This window comes from Ictidomys tridecemlineatus, chromosome 4 (assembly GCF_052094955.1).
Source record: "Ictidomys tridecemlineatus isolate mIctTri1 chromosome 4, mIctTri1.hap1, whole genome shotgun sequence".
In the NCBI taxonomy this organism is placed as follows: Eukaryota; Metazoa; Chordata; class Mammalia; order Rodentia; family Sciuridae; genus Ictidomys; species Ictidomys tridecemlineatus.
This window is the reverse complement of record NC_135480.1, coordinates 79,253,121-79,272,473: the sequence shown is the minus strand read 5'-3', so window position 1 is coordinate 79,272,473 and position 19,353 is coordinate 79,253,121. Positions and strand designations below refer to the sequence as shown.

Genomic DNA, 19,353 nt, shown 5'->3' with positions numbered 1-19,353 from the left:
TCCACTTTACCCAAATATTTTCTGTCTTGTTTACATGAGTATCTTATAAGTGAGTTTTTTCTTAATGCCCCTTTGGTGGAACTCTGAACAATTTGCAGTCTGGAGTTATCCAGTTCATGAATTGCTGTTGACTCAGATAGACTCTTTGAAATTTTAATGTGCCTAAATTTATCCTTTAGCACAATAAATAAATAAGGAACACATACTGTATGCTGGCTGCTACTTCCCTGCAAGAACAAAGCCATCTCACCTTCTTACAATGCATCCCCCCAAAACAGAGGGAAGACATCATGGCCCTACAGGTAGACTGAGCAGGAAGGAGTAAAATTACGAGTGCTTGGCTACACTCTTGACTATATGGCACAGGGAGGTGGTTAGTTCCAGGGCTTTAGCACTATGAGGCAATAACAGGAAAAACATAACCAAATTATATGAACAGTGCAGAAAAGGTGAGGGCTGCATACTCCTCTGGGGCAGAGATTTTCAGTGTCTGGAGATATTTTTGGTTGCTGCACTGAAGGGTAGTGATGGTGGTATATACTACTGGAATCTCATGGGTAGAAGTCTGGGATGCTGCTGAACATCCTACAATATGTAGGACAGCCCCTCACAGCAAAGAACTATCCAGCCCCCAAATATCAACCACACTGTGGCCCAGAAACCATACTCTAGGGAGACTCGGGGTCCTCCCTGGGATATCACTTTCCTCCACCACTGGCTAGGATTCAATTATGCTTTAGTTGAATATTATTTCAGTGCACACAAATTTAACCTCTCTATTAAGTGCTTTCAGTGCAGGCAGGCCCACACCGTTCTTTTGTTACATAAAATGATTAATGGTCCTTTGTTAATCTGAGGCAGCACAGCCACATTGTGCTACATCAAGAGCAAAAGTTAAATCTAATTAAAATCAGTTGGTGGTTGGCATGGCTAATAGTAACAGTAGCTTTAAGCTACTCTGTACTCATTACTTCAGAAAAGTCGATGGGATGGTCCCTTGAAATCTTCTCCTGAGAATTCAGAGACTGTGTGTAAATAATTAAGACCGAGTAACAATTCCTCCAAATAGAAAAGCATCTCTCAGAATGTCTAAGGAGCCTTTTCTTCCTCCAAAGCTAAATGCTATTTGCATTTATTTAATCAAAGTGTTGTTCCACTCTCCTTTCTTTCCTCACCACTTTCGTTCAGGCTTTAATTGCAGAAATGTGTATTTTTATGGAAAAAGGCAGAAAATATCAGATAAAGCATAAGATACATAAAGTGTTCTTAAGCAGAAAACACTACTGAGCATCTAGTTCCATATGGGAAATAGAAGCACCAGGCTAAAAAGTGTGGCAACCCCACACACCGACATGTTTGGTCTACTGTGGATCTTATTCTGCAGTGATTAATTAACTTTTCCACTAACATAGTTAAGTGGATTCTGTGTCCTAAGGGCATTCTAATTAATTCATTTTTCACTGTGAATAATGTGGTTTTTTCTAAAGGGAAAGCCACCTGATTACAAGTATTGATGGAATCTTTAAAATCTTTTGGCACATTGCTTATGTTCGGGCTTTGAATGTCACAGCATAAAAATATTTGCTTTAACCCCCACCTCTGAATAGTTTCTAGGAAGCTTTCTCCACACCATCAATACTTTCTTCTTTATTGTTGAAGGCAAGTTACCTCTAGGAAGCTACTCCCAATCAGTGACAACTTTTTGCACTGTGATAGGAAATCCTCAACCCTGCAGAGCAATAGTGACATTTTTTGCATACTCCGGATGACCTCATCTTTCTATCTTGGCCTTCCCAAAGAACAGCTACTTACAATTTAGAAAGACAGAAAAGGGATCCCCCCCAACAATAAGAGTTCTCAGAAGAAATGCCCATTGGTTTGGAGTTGTAATTTAGGATTTCTCAGCAAAGGATCAAACCCTGTCTTCTAATTTATATATGTGTATGTCTAAGTGTTTTTTATGACCAGGAGGAGCTTGTATGTGAAGCTTACTGGGATCAAGTTATTTGTTTTTTCTGAACCCTAAAAACGTAAAGAAAAGGAATATTGTTAAAAATATCTCTCCCCAGTCGCAAAGAGCTATCAGTTGTATTTCTTCAATTAAAATGTGTGACCAGACTCCTTTTTAAAATGATAAGAAGTGACAAGAGAATTGGATGTCATCCTGGGTAAATGTTGTAAGCAGACTAATGAACTCCAAAGTAAGGTTGAGTTAATAACAACCAACAACTGAAAAAAACCCAAATCTATTAGAGATCTTTTACTTCTCACCAGAAATGCTTTATTATGTTCAGGTCCTCATGTCACCTTTTATCTTATCTCCTGCTCTTACCCCTGCTGTCTCCCACCTTTGTGTGATAAGCAGGGGACATGGTGAGAACAGTGGGCACTGAGACATACCTGTAATATGGTAGCTCACTTGGCGATTGATGTCAGAAGTGTCCCTGTCCCAGGTGCTGAGGACAGCCACCACCTCGCCTGGTGGGTCGCTCTCCTTCACGTTCCCTCGGTACACCTCATGGGCAAAGACTGGTGCATTGTCATTTATGTCTGTCACTCTGACAGAGACCAAGGCTGTGGAAGAAAGAGAGAATGCCTCTCCAAGGTCAGAGGCCACCACGGAGAAGGAGAATGCAGGGTCTGTCTCATGATCCAGGTCCTTCAAGGTACTGATCCAGCCTGTGTTGCTGTCAATATTGAAGGCTTCCATTACCTTCTCGGGGTGGGAATCTGAGTGGAGGGAATAAGTGACCTGCCCATTGGCTCCCCAATCCATATCGCTAGCTCTCACCTGTGTGAGTTTGGTGCCGACAGGCATCCCTTCCATTATGATGGTCTCGTAGCTTGACGTCTCAAAGATTGGCTTGTTGTCATTCAAATCCAATACCTTGATATCTACATCCACAGTAAACACAATGTCTACCTTGTCCAGGGGTATAGTGGCTGCTACTTTAAAGTGAAAAGCTGGTGTAATTTCATGGTCAAGGCGCTTGTCAAGCTTGATTGTGCCTGTGTCCTGTTCTATGATGAAGACACCCCCTTTGTTATTCTCTGGTCGTTCCCCATTAACTGTGCTGAACTGGACATTGTGACTGGGCAAAATCCTCAAGGTGTCCACGGTGCCTCCAATGGCTGTATCTTCTGCAATGGTAAAAGAGTACTGAGACTGGGTGAATGAAGGCAAGAATGTTTCAGGGGGCAAGACGTGGATATAGACAGGGATGAGGGAGTGCTTTACTGGAATGCCCCCGTCTACTGCTTTGACAAAGAATGACAGCACTGTATTTTTCAGCTGGTTAAAATTGCCCTTTGTAACCATCCAGCCATTGTCAGGATCAATTTCCAGGAGGTCAGCCACTGAGACAGAGGCCTCACTATATAGGGAATAAGTAATCCTTGAATTGGCTCCATCATCTGGGTCCATGGCTTGAACTTGGGTGACCAAGTGGCCCTTTCCAACATCTGCCCTGACACTGGCTCTGTATTCCACTGTCATGAACTGGGGAGCATTGTCATTTTCATCCACCACAATCACCCTCACAGTGCAGAAAGTTGTTCTCCCACCACCATCAAGGGCCCTCAAAAAGATACTAACATCTCCTTCTAGAGGGTTTTCCCGGTCTAGTTTTTCTGTAGTGATGACCTGTCCATTGCTGTCTATGAGGAATCGATCCTTGGCAAAGTCATTGATGATGGCATAGCTGATCTGCCCATATGTTCCAGGATCCCCATCTGTGGCTCGCACATGAATTACCTTTGTCCCAGCAGCTGCATTCTCTCTCACCTCAGCTACATATGTGCTTTGTGAGAAGGCAGGGCTGTACAAGTTAGCTCCCAGTACCCTGATGTGCACCTGTGCAGTGCTGGTGAACAACCCGTCAGAAACAGACACATTGAGACTGTACATCGGCTCCATCCGCTGCTTTCGGTGGTTGGACAGTGTGATGACGCCACTCTTGCTGTCCATCAGAAAGCTTGTCCGGTCATTCCCAGATAAAATACTATATTCCAACCGGTCAAAGTCCGAACTGTCTGCATCTGAGGCTTGTACACAGGTTACAAAATGACCCCGGGGGGCTAGTTCACTCACATATGATTCATAAATTAGCTGATTAAACACTGGAGGGTTGTCATTTATGTCAGAGATGTGGATATGAACTAGAACCTCACTGCTCAGTGAGGGGAAGCCACTATCTGTTGCTCTGACTTTCAAAGTGCAGTGTTGCACCAATTCATGGTCCAGCATCCTTGCTGTCAGGATTAAGCCACTTGAACTGTCGATGTGAAAATAATCTGTGCTGTTGTATGTATCCTGCACAATCTGATAATGCACCATTTTATTGTTTTCTGAATCTGCATCAGTAGAGACAACTTGCAAAACGGGTGTCCCAATGAGAGATGCTTCTGATAATGTTGTATTGTAGGCAGGCTGATCAAAAATAGGAGGGTTGTCATTTACATCATTAACTAGCAAGTCGACCGTGACCTCCGCCCTGGCACCAGTAAGGGCATCACTAGCTCTTACTGTCAATTTGTAAACAGGTGTAACTTCATAATCCAAAGGACTCACAACTTTCAGGACCCCCGTGTCAAAGTCAATGTTAAACTGTTTAAAAGGATCCCCATCAATAATAATATATATGATGCCTTGGCCTTCTGGACTGGTAGCATTGATGCTTAGAATGGGAGTGTCCATTCTCACGTCTTCATTGATGGAAGCTGTATAAAAGGGCTTATCAAACACAGGCATTGCTTTGTTGACAATGGTGATGGGAAGTTCCACAGATGTGGACAAAGAGGGTTTTCCACCATCTTTGGCTAAGATGGTGACTCCATACTCAATGTTGGACAAGTCAGAATTGAATGCTTCTTTTAAAATAACATTCCCTGAATTTGGATCAATTTCAAAGTGGCCATAGTCATCCTGTAGGACATAGGTCACTTCTCCGTTTGCACCTTTATCTTTGTCAATGGCTGTTACCCGGTATATAAGAGTCCCTGGCTCAGCATCAACTTGCACAGCAGCATAGTAAGGGAGACCCACAAAGACTGGAGAATTGTCATTGATGTCTTCAATGTTAACCCTGACCACTACTCTAGCCACACGTAGATGGTCTAGTTCACGGTTGGCTTCCACCACCAACTCATATAATTCTTGTTCTTCACGGTCAAAGGGGACTCCAGTGGTCTGAATGACTCCTGAGGTAGATTTTATCTTGAATTTATTTCCTGGGTTTAAGATGCTATATTTTAAGGGCTCATTAAGGCGGTTTCCAACTGCATTGACAATAGCAACTTTGGTTATGTTAGTGTTGTTCTCTGAGATTGAGGTGGAATAAAAACTTTGTGTAAAGTGAAGGCCACTATCCATGGCTTCTTTAACCATGATGGTGACCATGGATGTGCTGTAGAACTTTCCATCAGACACTTTAACTATCAGCATGTAGTGATCTTTGGAGAGGTTGTTGTTTTTTATGGTGAGTATTCCACTATTGGAGTCAATTAAAAAATGATCCAAGCTGCCTTCCATTAGACTGTATGTCAGTTCAGGAGGCACCTCAGAGTCAGGGTCTGTGGCACTAACTTTCAGGACCTCCACACCAACATAGGTGGGGAGAAGTAAGACAGTCTCAAACACAGCCTGAGTAAAAACAGGTGGGTTATCATTCACATCTGTAACCTCAATGTTCACTTCAACAGGACTCTCTGCAGTCAGCTGGGGGCTACCACTATCTCTCACATGCACATGAAAATGGAAATGGGCAATGGTCTCATGGTCCAGGTTGGCAATTGTTCTGATTGCACCTGTACTGGAGTCCACTGTGAAGAACTTCTTGGCTGTAGACTCCACAATCTGATACACGAGTAGTGCATTCTGATTGCTGTCAGCATCGGTGGCTCGAATTACCAGTGGGCTGTTATCCAAGCTCCTGACAATGCTATTGACTGGGGCAGCCTCACTTAGGCTGCCTGAGTATTGAGAGAAGAGAAAAACTGGAGCATTGTCATTTTCATCAACAATCTGAATATTGACGGTGGCATTGGAAGCCATTCCTGCCATGTTAGTGGCCTGAATGATGAGTTGGTAAGAGGAAGTACGCTCATAATCCAGAGCCCTCTGAGTGGTGATGACTCCAGAATATGGATTTATGGTAAAGACCCCACCAGTGTTTCCATCTTTGACTTCATAAATGAGGGTAGACTGACTGATGGCAGAGATTAGAATGACCGAGGTTCCAATATCCACATTTTCATTTACTTCAGCTTGGTAGTCTTTATGAGTGAACTTGGGGTGAGAGTTATCAGACATGGTGACGGAAATGCGCACAATTGCAGTGGCAGACATTGGTGGGGAACCTTGATCTGTGACTTTGACTGACAGGACAAACTGACCCATCGTTGTCATGTCTGGTTCTTTGGAAACAGTGATGATGCCCAGGACTGGCTCGATCTTAAATGTGTTTCCAGTGTTCCCTAAAATACAGAAAAGGAAAAGGAATTACAAGGGAGTCATTAAAAAAAAAAAGGTTTTCTAAAGGTTGACCCTTCATGTAAAGAAACTCTAGTGCAATGTGGCCAACAGAAAATAGATACATATATTTCTATTCATCTCTTATCGTTCTGAAAGAGAAAACAAACCAACAAAGAAAAAAGAGACTTCTGTTTCCAGGATGTTGAAAAGAAAGTGATGTGAGTTTTCCAGTAAAATTATAAACTTTAGAGCCATAGTTTTTTGATCTAGGTTAAAAACAGCAGTGGCAGCAGTGGCACACAATGGGGTACATTTAAGCCAGAGAATAAGAGCTTATAGGAGAGCTATTTCTGCTATAAATGTGTAGGACTTCCTCATTCCTAAGCCTGTGAGAAGAGGGACAGACTGGATGACACACATACCAATGTTGCTAGTACAGGGAAGAAAAAAAAAATATCTATCCATACCTAAACCAGTGCCATGTTCACATTTAGTTTTGGAAGATCATCATGCAGGCATTTGGTTACTATTTATCTCAAAGATAATATATGCTACATGGTATTAGTGCTATTTCACCCTGTCAATCAAAATAAACTTCCTCAGGGCTGGGGTTGTGGCTCGCAGTAGAGCATTCGCCTAGCACGTGCGAGGCCTTGGGTCCGATCTTCAGCACCACATAAAAATAAATAAATAAATAAAAGATATTTTAAAAATAAATAAATAAATCAACTTCCTCCAAATTCCACTTTGGTGTGGTGGGTTTTATCAGTCACAGAGAATTCTTCCCAAGTCATTGTTTGTTTTGCAAGTTGTATTTTTTTTCCCCCTGAATTTTCCCCTGTTCTTCACTACTGCTCTAACTTTCTCCCATGCCCTTGAACACACAGAGGTATAGACAGACATTAAAGAAGACATAAAATACTACAAGTTTATTGCTCCAATCTGTAGCCACTCTACTCACTAAGCACTCGAGAACAGCCTTAAACCCAAGAACTTGAATCAAAACCCTTATGAAACAAAGACATGGTGACCTGTTTTGCCAGGTCTGGCATGGGGAGAGCTATGGGCCATGACACCACCTCTAAAATATGAAAAAATTTGGAATCTGGGATTGTTGAGGATGACTGAAACAAAAGAGGAGCAAAGAAACAAAAGATCTGAAGAATGTAAAGAAGGTGGGTAGGGGCAGGAGCTCAAAAATAGTAGACGGTGTGAAGTTACATCCTTCCCAAGTTGCTTTATGTTTTCCCTCCTTGGACTCTCCAACGCTTTTATAAGAACACCCTTTATTTTGTGTTGAAACTCTTTTAAATCAACATTTAAAGATCCTAGTTACTCAACTATAGCTAGATCTTTCCTTCTTTTTGAGTTCTGTAGTATGGCAAGCATATAAACCATTTAAATGTCAAAATCATTAAGATAGGCTCTTGGATTTAGGGGTTGTTGTGATATGCTTATTGAAATATACAGCAAATACAGCTGTGTCTACATTTCTTGGTGTATATTTATTAAATAAACATTTCCATGTCCATAAAGCAAAAGGTCATATTCCTATAAAATCTACTTCAATAAAACACTTTTCAAGAGGAAGCATATCTAATAGAGAGGCCAATTTAATTCCAATCCCACAATGTGATATTAAACAATGTCATCTTTGATGTCAGCATGATTTTTTTTTTCACTTTGCCACCAAACATGATCATTTTGTAATGACAACAACAGAATTTAATGATGTTTGGGTGAGCTTTTACATTTTCAGTGATGAGCACAGTGGAATCAGGCATAGATCCAACATTTGAGCCAGCTGTCATTTCACTTTATCAATGGTCACCTTCCAGGGACAGCAACTGAGCCAAGTTGCTGCCTTCACTGGTTATGGTGTCCTACCTCAGAGTTTATAGAAAAATCCTTCCTTGTACCAGCCCCAGCAACATTTCTTCATTCCTAGCAAGATACATTAAAGCAGGAATGCAGGTGATCCAGCTCTTGACCTCCACTTGAACTTCATGGACCTGCTGTCCCCTGGAAACTGATCCACTTGTTATACCCTCTCAGGATTCTGGACTCATACTTCAGGTTCTCTTTCTCTCTTCAATATACTGACCCATTTCCTTGAGATCCCGTTCCTGCATATCCTCTCCTTCGATTCCTGAATCTTTGAAAAGGAATCTCTACTTGCTTGTTTTCTTGGAATCTATGGCTTCGTTTAGACTTTTGGCAACTAGGCAAAAGCTGTGTTTTTCATATTATCTGATGTATTGCACAGTGTCTGACACAAAGAGGGTGCTTGATAATTATTTGTTGAAATGATTGGGAGGAGATGTAAATCAAAAGCGAATTTTAATTCTCTATCCCCTTGGGATCCAATATGCCATGTTCTAACTCAACTCTTGGGATCCAATATGCCATGTTCTAACTCAACTCTTATTTGTGTCTCTCTTGTGCTGTGCTACTTCAGAATCACCATTGGCAACAAACAGAAAACCCAGGCTAAAATAAGTCCTGAAGCACTGCCCTCAAATTATATTCAAACTCAAAACTCAGTTCTTCAGACTAAAATATAAAGCTTCTGTAGTTACTTTAGAGGCCAAGCAAGAGAGAGGGAATTTATAGCACATCATTAAATAGAGAAAAATCTCGCTTATCGGAGGTCTGTGAGAGAAGTTAAATAAAACATAACATTTTACACAACCACTGACCATGTGCTAAAAATACTGAAGCACCTGTGATCTGTCTTTCTTTCTATAATCTGGGAAGGACCAGTTTAGGCTCAAGGTAGGTCTTCGAGTCTGTGAAGGTCTCAATGTCTACGAGAGATTTCTTGCGTGTGTTGTAATTCTCACTAGCTTGGTGCCCACTTCAACAAAAATCACCTTTTTTGAGATATCAAAAAAAGTTTAGTTTTCTGGAGATTTAGGTTTTCTATATATATGGGATTTCCCTAACCCAAAGGAATATTTTATTTTTGAATCAGGTGAATAAACCTGTGTTTTCTTTCATTTTTTTTTAGTAATATATAACATTCGGATGTTTTAAGAAAATAACTTTTCTCTTGATTTACTCAGTTATTAAAGAAATAACTGAGCACCATGTTGCAATCATGGAAGTTAAAATAAGAGAAGCAGTCTTTTCAGCTGATGGTGAGTAAATCACTACCTGAGAACACCAAATTGGGTGAAAGATTCTTCGGCTAAGTAAGAGAAGTAAAAGTAGTGTTTAAATGACAAATATACAAAGCAGGTGGACACTTAGACAAATGTTTAGAAAATGACAAGGTCGTAGAAATAAAACTTCACATCCAAATGATCACAATGTCATGAAGCAATGTACATGCATGAATGAATAGAGGGAAAGAGAAAAGACAAGCTCAGAGAAAACCATACAGAGAATAAACAGAATTGTTGGATTAGGTGACAACTGTGTTGTCATGTACATATTCTCAAAAAAAATTTTGAGAATTTTCCATATATTTTTGTGGTACCATAAAAGCAAGGATCGCATAATTAAATAATAAAATTCTTCCTTGATAAATAAGGAATGCATTTCTAAATACTGGTCAAGCTTTAGGCTGAAATAAAATTCCACAGAACCTGACTATCATGGACTAACATCTTTTCTTTACATGCATACATACACACACACACACACATACACACACATATGGAGAGAGAGAGACGTAGAGAGAGACAGAGAGATAGAGATAGCGCTTAAGAGCGCACAAGCTTAGAATAGACTCATAAAATGTGGACACCTAATACAGGGAATAATTTTAGATTATCTTTTGATATAGAAACTTTTTTTAAGAAGGCTATTGGCTTTTCCTTTTCTAAAATTTCTAGTCCAAAAACTGTCATTCTAGCATTCCTATTTTAATTCAACTACTCACAAAAATACTCTACGTTTAAATGAAGGCATATCTATCACTGGCATAAAAGGAGATTACATTTGGCATTATGCACAACAGACATAATGTTGCAAAACGTTTTGGAAATATGTGGCTTGCATATTCGAAAAAGATAGAACAGGATAAGGAAAATAGAGCAGACAAAGGGTATTTGTCATTTTCAGGCTCACAGTTCTATCTCTTCCTTGGACATGAATCTCTCTGTCATAGATGCTTTCTAGCTATTGATCTTCAACCAACAGTACACTATGGTCTTGCAACCATCAGTACACTATGGGTGTTAAATAGATTTTAAAAGATCTCAAGTTTAACAAAACAAGAGCCTGTACTTACTTATCTGTCAGGTTAAGCAGGTAGTTCAGACCCCATATCTACCAAACTCTCTGCTACTCAGACTGCCTCCAGTGAGGTGAATTGTGCTAACTGTGAGGGCGTAGGGATTCTGAAAGCCACAGCCCACCTACTGACAAGTAAACAAAGACACATAAGATTCAGTTCAACAGCCCAGCAGCCCTCAGGTGACAGGAAGGAGGCTTTGGTTATTTTAGTCTGAAACCATGACTTGTTGGCCCATGGGTAAAAGCCACAGAATGCATTACACATTTCTTCTTCATTCCAGGAAAACCCAAGATTGAACAAGGGGAAGGAAACTCTCCTTGCTGTCAACAATGGAAGACATAATACTGACACGCCAAGAACTTTATGCACCATTATCACAATAAAATGGGTGGTGCTTGGCCAAGATTTCATTAGAGATCTAATGGTATCAATCTGAATTCACCATGGTGATAGATACTACTGAGGTTGAATGCCATGCATTATGCTGTAATCTATGCCGTGTAACAGCTCTCACCTGCTTCTATGGTATATATGAGTTCTGCATTTTCCCCTTTGTCTTTGTCCAGAGCCGTCACTTGCAGAACAGCTGATCCCAGAGCAGCCGACTCAAACACGGATGCTTCATATAGTGGGTTGGTAAAATAAGGACTGTGATCATTAGCATCTTCCACATTCACAATGACTCGGGCTAAGTTTCTTCGATAAGGAAACTCCTGATCTCTGACCTTTAGGCAAAATACAAGAAGCAGTAGGACTAAACTCTTAAACAGCAAAGAACTCAATGGCTATGTCTGTGATGAAAACAACAACAAAAAAAGATGATGCACACAGTTCTTGACCCAGTTCCAGATATTTAGTTCATGCTCAATTAACAATGGTATTACCAAGCAAGAACATGGTGAGCAAATCAAGAGCAGGGGCTACATCATCTTTTTGCTCAGGAAGCCTGTCCTATAGTCTCTGTTCAGCCTGTGTCTGCAGAATCAATGCCTTGATATAAAAAATATCACAAACACAGCATTCTGCTCTGGGACCCCTTGCACAGCCACTTTCCCCTTGTTATGTGTATTAATATCTGCTCATGGAATGGTGGACAGAGGCTCTTCTAAAGGAGAAACTAAAGAGTGGAATTGATGAATACAATGTGGGCATTGCCATTCATTCATTCAACAAACATTTATTGTCATCTATTATCCAACAAGGTCCTTGCTTAACTCTGACGCCTCAGTAGTAAATTGGATATGGTTTCTACCCTCCAGAAGCTTAGGGTCGATTTGGGATTACAAATAATTAAATAGGCAGGTATAGTACCCAGTGATAAGTGCCAGCATGGGTTACCTAAATGTGCCCTCAGAATAAGCAGTAAGAAGAGCCTAACCTAGCATTCAGCTTCCTGGAAGAAGTGACAAGAACAGGTAGAAGTAGTAAAATGGTGGTGATCATTGCATGTGGCACTTTGAGGCAAGAAGATCCAATATACCCAAAGGCCCAGAGCTGAGAGAGAATCTTGACCACTGGTAAGATGACTACAATCAATTTCTAAAATTGAGATCCTTCTTGTAACTCCATCAAAAAACTTGGCTTGATGGCTTTAAAATGTTCCCTGGTTTGCATATGGCTGAAGCTTATAAACAATCAATACTTTAACCACATGGTTCTGCTATAATTTGATACAGTACTAGTTAAATGTGTATTCTTGGCTTGTTCAATTTTAGGCTGCATAACTTCACAGAAATGTGAATAAATTAGAAAATGTGCTGAGAAGAGCCATCAAAGAGAAGGGGGTTTCATAAATAGTACCTGGAAGGAATAAGTAACATGACTAAAATGGTGTAGCTTGAAGAAAGGCAGCATAAAGGATTTGTTTGCTCTAAATATTCAGTTACATAAATGATATTTGGTAGAGGGTGACCAAACTGAATTCTGAGTTTGTTAAGCAAACAATAAACAGAAATGACTTGAGAAACCATGAGAATGGAGTTAGTAACTGGCACAGGTTCTGCCCTTGAAGAAAACACATGCAAAATCAAAACAATGAGTGTGCTGAATTTCTGTAGACTGGTGTATCCACACCCAAGGACCAAGGTGAACTCTTTATTTTGGAATTATTAACATCTAGGTCAATTTCAACTGTTAGCTCCAAGGGTGCAGAGACTTTTTCTCTTTTGTGTCTTCAGTGCCTAGAATAGTGCTTGGTGCACAGTATGTACTCAAAAAATATCATCTGTTGAATGAATGAAGGCCAGGGGGTGGATCAGATGACCTCTGGGAATCACCCCTTCAGTTCCCTGGAGCCTTAGCTGGAACCCACAACTGAGGGCATGATACTCAAATTTCCTCTTGCCCAGGAAACTCTCCAGTCTTGGGAAGGAAAAGTGGCATTTAGCGCAACATTACTTTTAGCTGCTTCTTGGGAATTCATAGAGTCTTAGAGTGTTTTAAAGCCAATCAGTGCTCAAGATTAAGTCTGTGTCATCCTACTAGGTCTTAAGGAATGCAGGGCTCTGTTAGGCAGTGGCTGTGCATTGCCCATGGGGTTCATGGATCATTAAAGGAACAGATTATAGGCCATAGAGTTTCTTATTAATCTCTACTTTTCAATTACTTCTCCTACCTAATTTGAACACAAATTGAGACTTAAGACTCTCCACAGGCTTTAGAGTGTGTTGAGATCTCTTTGTGTGCCAGTATTCACTTCTAGGTTCAATGGCAGTACAAAAAGTACCCAATCAGGTCTATAAATGCTTTCAGGGACTGAGAATTGCACAGGCTGGATAAGTAAGTGCCCTTGTGACAGACTTCTCAACTTTTCCACACATCTTCTGGATGCAAACCAGTGGTAGAGCCTGGGAATATGGCTTACTCCTCCCCTGTCAAGCCAGTCTGTTGGCAAAATTTTCTTGTCTGCCAGTGTCTGCAAAACTTGTCTAATATTTCAGCTTGGCAAAAAAACATGAAGCTGCTATCTAACAACAGTAATTCTTTATTGAAATAAAAAGTCAAAAGTAAATGCAATCTGGCAGTGAAAAAGTTAACTTCACTACTACTTACAAAAATTAAGGGCCCTGTACTTTTGAAGACTTTTGTGCCTTGAAAGGTTAGTGATCCTGTCAGGACAGCATATTAGCCATTTGCCCCTACCTACCATTATATTGAGAATATGCTTGTCCTGGGCTTCATGATCTAGTCTCTCAGCAGTATAGAGCACACCAGAGCTGGGGTCGATCCGGAACTTTCTCATGCTGATGGAGTCGATGCTGCTGTGGACAGTGTAGCTCAGCTTGTGCTTCTCATCTCTATCTGTGGCTTCAATCTGCAATATCTCTGTATCCGGAAGCACGTCCTCAGAAATCGTCACATCATAATGAGGCTGAGAGAATTCTGGGCCATTATCATTGTTATCCAGCACTTTAATAAATACCTATAGTTAAAAGAAGACAAGAGTGATCACTAATGCCAGTTCACTCATTGTTAATAAAAGAGGCTCCTTCCTCATCACTTCCCCCATGTCTTTGCATCGTAACACCTAGCAGCTATCTCAACATAGATAGAAAGCTCTCTTATAAAGAACCCTGTGTAATTAGTAATTCACATTATCAGGAATATAAACAATGAGCTGATCAATATCTTCACTATTAATTGAACAGACGAGACAGCCACCAGAAGGTGATAATTTCATGGAATTATTTGAGGCACAATGGAAAAGATCACAAGGTGACCTTCTTAGTAAATTCCTATAATCTTAGTTTATTTCTATGGGCTTCTTCTCATAATGGACTTACATGGTGGCAGTCACAGAATGGGAGAAGCAGAAGTAAAGAGAGGAAAGGGAAGAAGGAACAGAGCTGGACACAGCACAGTCAAGCTTCTCAAGGGTAGCATTGACAGCTTTGGGAGGTGTTATGGTCTAGATAGCAAGTGTCCACCAAAAGCTCATGTGTGAGACCATGCAAGAACCTTCAGAGGTGAAATGATGGGTTACAGGACTTAATCCAGTCAATGAATTGATACCCTGATGGGATTAACTAAGTGGGGGCTGAAGGCCAGTAGGGTATGGCTAGAGGAGGTGGGTCCCTGGGGGTGTGCCCTCGGGGTATGGGGTATATATTTTGTATCTGGTGTGTGAAGTCTCTCTTTGCTTCCTGATCATCATGTGAGCCACTTCCCTCTGCCACACCATTCTGCCATGATGTTTTGCCTCACCTCAAGCCCTGAGGAATGGAGCTGGCTGTCTATGGACTGAGACCTCTGAAACACTGAACCCCTAAATGAACTTTTCCTCCTTTAAAATTGTTCTTATCAGGTCTTTCAGTCACAGCAGTGAACAAGGTGACTAAGACAGGAGGATTCAAGAACATGGTGCTAATGGTAGCTAAAATATAATATTTCCAAGTTATTTTCTTTCAGAAAGCATTTTTCTATAAAAATTTCTAAGTGCATATAAAACTAATAACTTAATGTATGCTCAAATATTTATCACTCAGTTCTGACCATGATTCACATGTAGCAAATTTGGTTTCATCTTAGCTTCCTGTTTATCTTCACTTGGTACCCAATTTTATTTTAAAGAAAACTCTAGCTATTATATAATTTTAGTGTGTATATATATATATATATATATATATATATATATATATATATCCCTAAATTATAGGGAGTCAGAATTAACAGAAACACACACATGCACAAACACATACAAGAGTATAATTATATCCAAACAAAGAAAACAATAATTCCTTAATACCAATATTTCATGTATCATATTTCTTCAATGGTTTTTAATCCTGTTGTGCATGTTTATGTACATATGTATTTATTCATGTATATATTAATTTCTTTCAATCAAGATACACAAAATAAAAAATTTTGCATTCAGTTTAGATGTCCTTTAATTTCATTTTATCTTATCACTTCTATTTCAGTCTGTTTCCTTGCAATTTTTATGGATCATTATCGGTCTTGAAGAAACTGAGCTATTTCCTCTTTAGTTTGCAGTCTGAAATTTGCTCATAGCATCCCCGTGGTTTTGTTCTGCACATCCGTCTGTTCCCTGTATTTGTTATAAATTGGCAGTTTGGTCTAGGAGACTCAATAAGATTGAGGTCCAGTTTCTTTCTTTTTTTTTGCAAATATTCTATAACAGTGGCACAGTACACTTCCTCCTGGAAATGCATGACATCAGGTTCTCCTCTAAATCTGTAATGCTAGCTGCCATGATGATCATTACATAGGTAACACAAATTTGTTAAAAATTTCAAGAGGTGATTTCTCATTCTGTGGCCTCTTCCTATTTTGGTAGCTGGGATAGTTCTGTAAATAGAAATTTCTCCATTATTTGGTTATTCTGGAATATGCTTCATATCAGAAAGGCAGGATTAAGGATTAATTCTTTCCCTCTATTATTGACAAATAAGATATTGGTTCCTTAACATCTCTAAAAGTAGCCATTGAGGTATTTTTAAAAACATTATATGTCATGACTTTAATCACATTGTATTTTTTTCTGTCCACTGCAGCCATTATATTCACTGTCACATGGATAATCCTTTCTTGGCCAGTGGGAGTGTCTTCAGGTTGGCTCTCAAGATTTTTTTGACACAGCTCCAGAACTTTCTAGCTTTCTGATAATTGCTACTGATAATTTTTTTTCCAGAGGTATCTGTGTATTTTCTGACCCAACTCTAAATTATCCATTTCTTCAAAAAGTATTGGTTTCCTTTTAGTTAGAAATGGTGATATTGATAGATCACAATCCAGTGCTAGGAATTCTCATTGCTACTGGATTTACTACATGTTTGGGGTTTCATCAGACACAGTTTGGAAAGGAGTATTTTTAAAACAAATATTTTATGAGTTCATACTGCTGTTTCCATTTCAAAAATAGAGCATCAAGTTTTACTCAAGGCTATTATTTTTTACATTTTTTCTCCTTTCTCTGACAGGATGACATTTTTCATATTAAATGATTTCATCATAATTAGCCATTGCTTTATCTGGAACTCATACACAAAAGTCCCAGAATAACAAGACCACCATTGTTATTATAATTACATTGTAATTATGGTCATTGAAAACAATTTAATATTATTTTTCAGTTCTTTTTGTTCTTAGGAATGTGAAGTCAAATTAGTATGATTAAAGTCATTTAGAATAATTCTTCTTTGGAAGACATGCCACTAACCAGATATATATTTGACAACATTTGCTTCCATTTACTTTCAAAATTTAGACTTGCCTTTTTAACATTTAATTTTGTCTTATTCTATATAAAAAGGTATCAACCTCAATTTCACAAAAATTGCATATTCAAAGAAATTTGGCTTTTATACTTGTTCCATTCATCCTATTCCCTTATTCTCCTACTGGTAATTTAAAGTAAAAACTTTTATGGTTTGTTAAACTATTTTGTTAATATAATCTTATTGTATGTAGTTTTCCCTACTAATCTTTTTCATTCACATTGCAGTAACATTACATTTAGAATTAACATAAAATTAGCATTGGTCCTCAATTGGACATGAATCTTTCTTGCTGAGGACATGTAGCAAAAATGTCACTTGGGAGGTATCAGGAGATATATTTCATTGTCACAACTGGACAAAAGGATATTGCTGACATTTAATGTGGCTAGGGATTTTGCCAAGCATACTACAGTGCACAGAACAATCCCCACTATCAAATAATAATCTAATCCAAAATGTCAATAGTGATATTGTTGAGAATCCTGCAGATAATGATACAGCAGCATAGAGATACTCTTCCAATGGGCAGATGTATCGTTGTTAATTTAATTAGTCTTCTACTGGCATTCATTTAAGATATTTTCAATTTTCCCTCTTAGAGTATGCAAAAGAGCCTTGTGTCCATGTCTTCATATTTTTGCTAGCATATGTTTGGGTTCTAGAGTTGGAATTGTTTGATGAGAGGATTAGTACTTTTATAGTTTTGTTAGATATTTCTGTATTTTCCCTTTCCAAAGACTTATCATTTTGCATTGCCATAACAATATATAAAAATGGTTGTCTCTCACAATCTTGGCAACAGTATGTGGAAAGATTTGGATTTTTTAATTGTCAATTTGATAGATGAAAAATGACATCTCAGTGTAATTTTTAATTTGCATTTTTCTTGTTATGAGTAAGGTTGAGTATCTTTTTATATATTTAAGAGTCATTTGCATTTCTTTTTCTGTTAAACTATTTTTATCAGCCCATTCTTCTATGGTTTAGCTGGTCTTTTCCTTCTTTATTTTTGGAAACTTGGTGATAAAAATTGCAAATGTATTTTCAATTTTTTTATGTATTTTATTTTGCTCATAGTGATTTTTTTAGGTGAAAGGTGAAAAAAATCAATCTTTCCCCTATTATTTATGAATGTTATTTATTTATTTGTTATTTCATTCATTCATTGGTACTTGTGAAATTACAGTCTTTTTAATTTTGATTCAGGGTCCAACTGATTTGCTCAGGCTCCTTTGGATTTGCAATGCTGCTAACTCAGCCTCCTAAGTAGCTGGGGTTACAGGCATGTTCCATAGTGCCTGGCTGTATTTCTGGGTGTTATGCTACAGTTTAGAATATTCTATATAATATTGTGTTATAGATGAACAAACTCATCTAAAAAAAATAGCACTTGTATATTTCCTTTTTCTTTCATTTATATTTCTAATTCATTCCGAATTTTTCCTGGCATATTATGTGAGGAATGAATCCAGTTTTATTTTTTTTCCACATGGCTGTGCATTTATCTCAATGCTACTTTTTGGAGGACTATTACGTTCCATTCATTTGAGAAGCCATTTTAATCTATATTTAATTCACATATGTAATTAGTATATTTCTGGATTTTCTATTCTGTTCCATTGGTTCATCTGTCTTTTCATGTACCAATATCAAAATGTTTTAATTATAGAGGCTTTATGATATGTTTTGTGTTTGAAATAAGCCCTCTTTTATTTTTTTCCTTAGTTTCTTGGCTACTGTTGCTTATTGTTCCTCCTTAAAACTTTATAATCAACTTATGTAGCACAGGAAAGAAACTTGATGGTGTTTTAATGGGAATTATGCTAAAAGTACAGATTGACTCTGGGAGAACTGACTTCTTTATAATGTAGTCCTCCTCTCCAAGAACACAGAATGTTTTCTCATTTGTTTAAATTTACTGTTTTGCTTTTCTGGAATATTTTAGTTTGCTTCAAATATGTTTTGAGCACTTTTTAAAGGATGTGCTATCCTAAGAGGGATCACATTTTCAATTGTTATGGTTTAGATATGAGAGCTCATGTGTGGGAGCCTACAGAATGGGAGCAAATCTTTACCACAAGCACATCACATAGAGCACTAATCTCTAGGATATATAAAGCACTTAAAAACCTCAACCCCAAAACCTCAAATTACCCAATCAATAAATGGGCCAAGGAACTGAACAGATACTTCTCAGAAGAGGATATACAATTAATCAGCAAACATGAAAAAATGTTCAACATCTCTAGCAATTATAGAAATGCAAATAAAAACTACTCTAAGATTTCATCTCACTCCAGTCAGAATGGCAGCTATCAAGAATACAAACAACAACAATAAGTTTTGGCAAGGATGTGAGGAAAAAGGCACACTCATACATTGCTGGTGGGACTGCA

At 38.6% G+C, this 19,353-nt stretch overlaps 1 protein-coding gene across 4 annotated transcripts in view; it reads right to left on the bottom strand.

The window, feature by feature from the left end:
* Fat3 (FAT atypical cadherin 3) overlaps positions 1 to 19,353 on the bottom strand; it is a 600,104-nt gene that overhangs the window by 83,543 nt on the left and 497,208 nt on the right. For all 4 annotated transcript variants that reach the window (XM_078046859.1, XM_021734487.3, XM_040285086.2 and 1 more), the window contains 3 exons: positions 13,861 to 14,136; positions 11,230 to 11,440; positions 2,401 to 6,474 (listed from right to left, as the gene is read on the bottom strand). In XM_078046859.1, the coding sequence (XP_077902985.1) occupies positions 2,401 to 6,474; positions 11,230 to 11,440; positions 13,861 to 14,136 (4,561 nt within the window). The remainder of the gene's footprint in view (positions 1 to 2,400; positions 6,475 to 11,229; positions 11,441 to 13,860; positions 14,137 to 19,353) is intronic.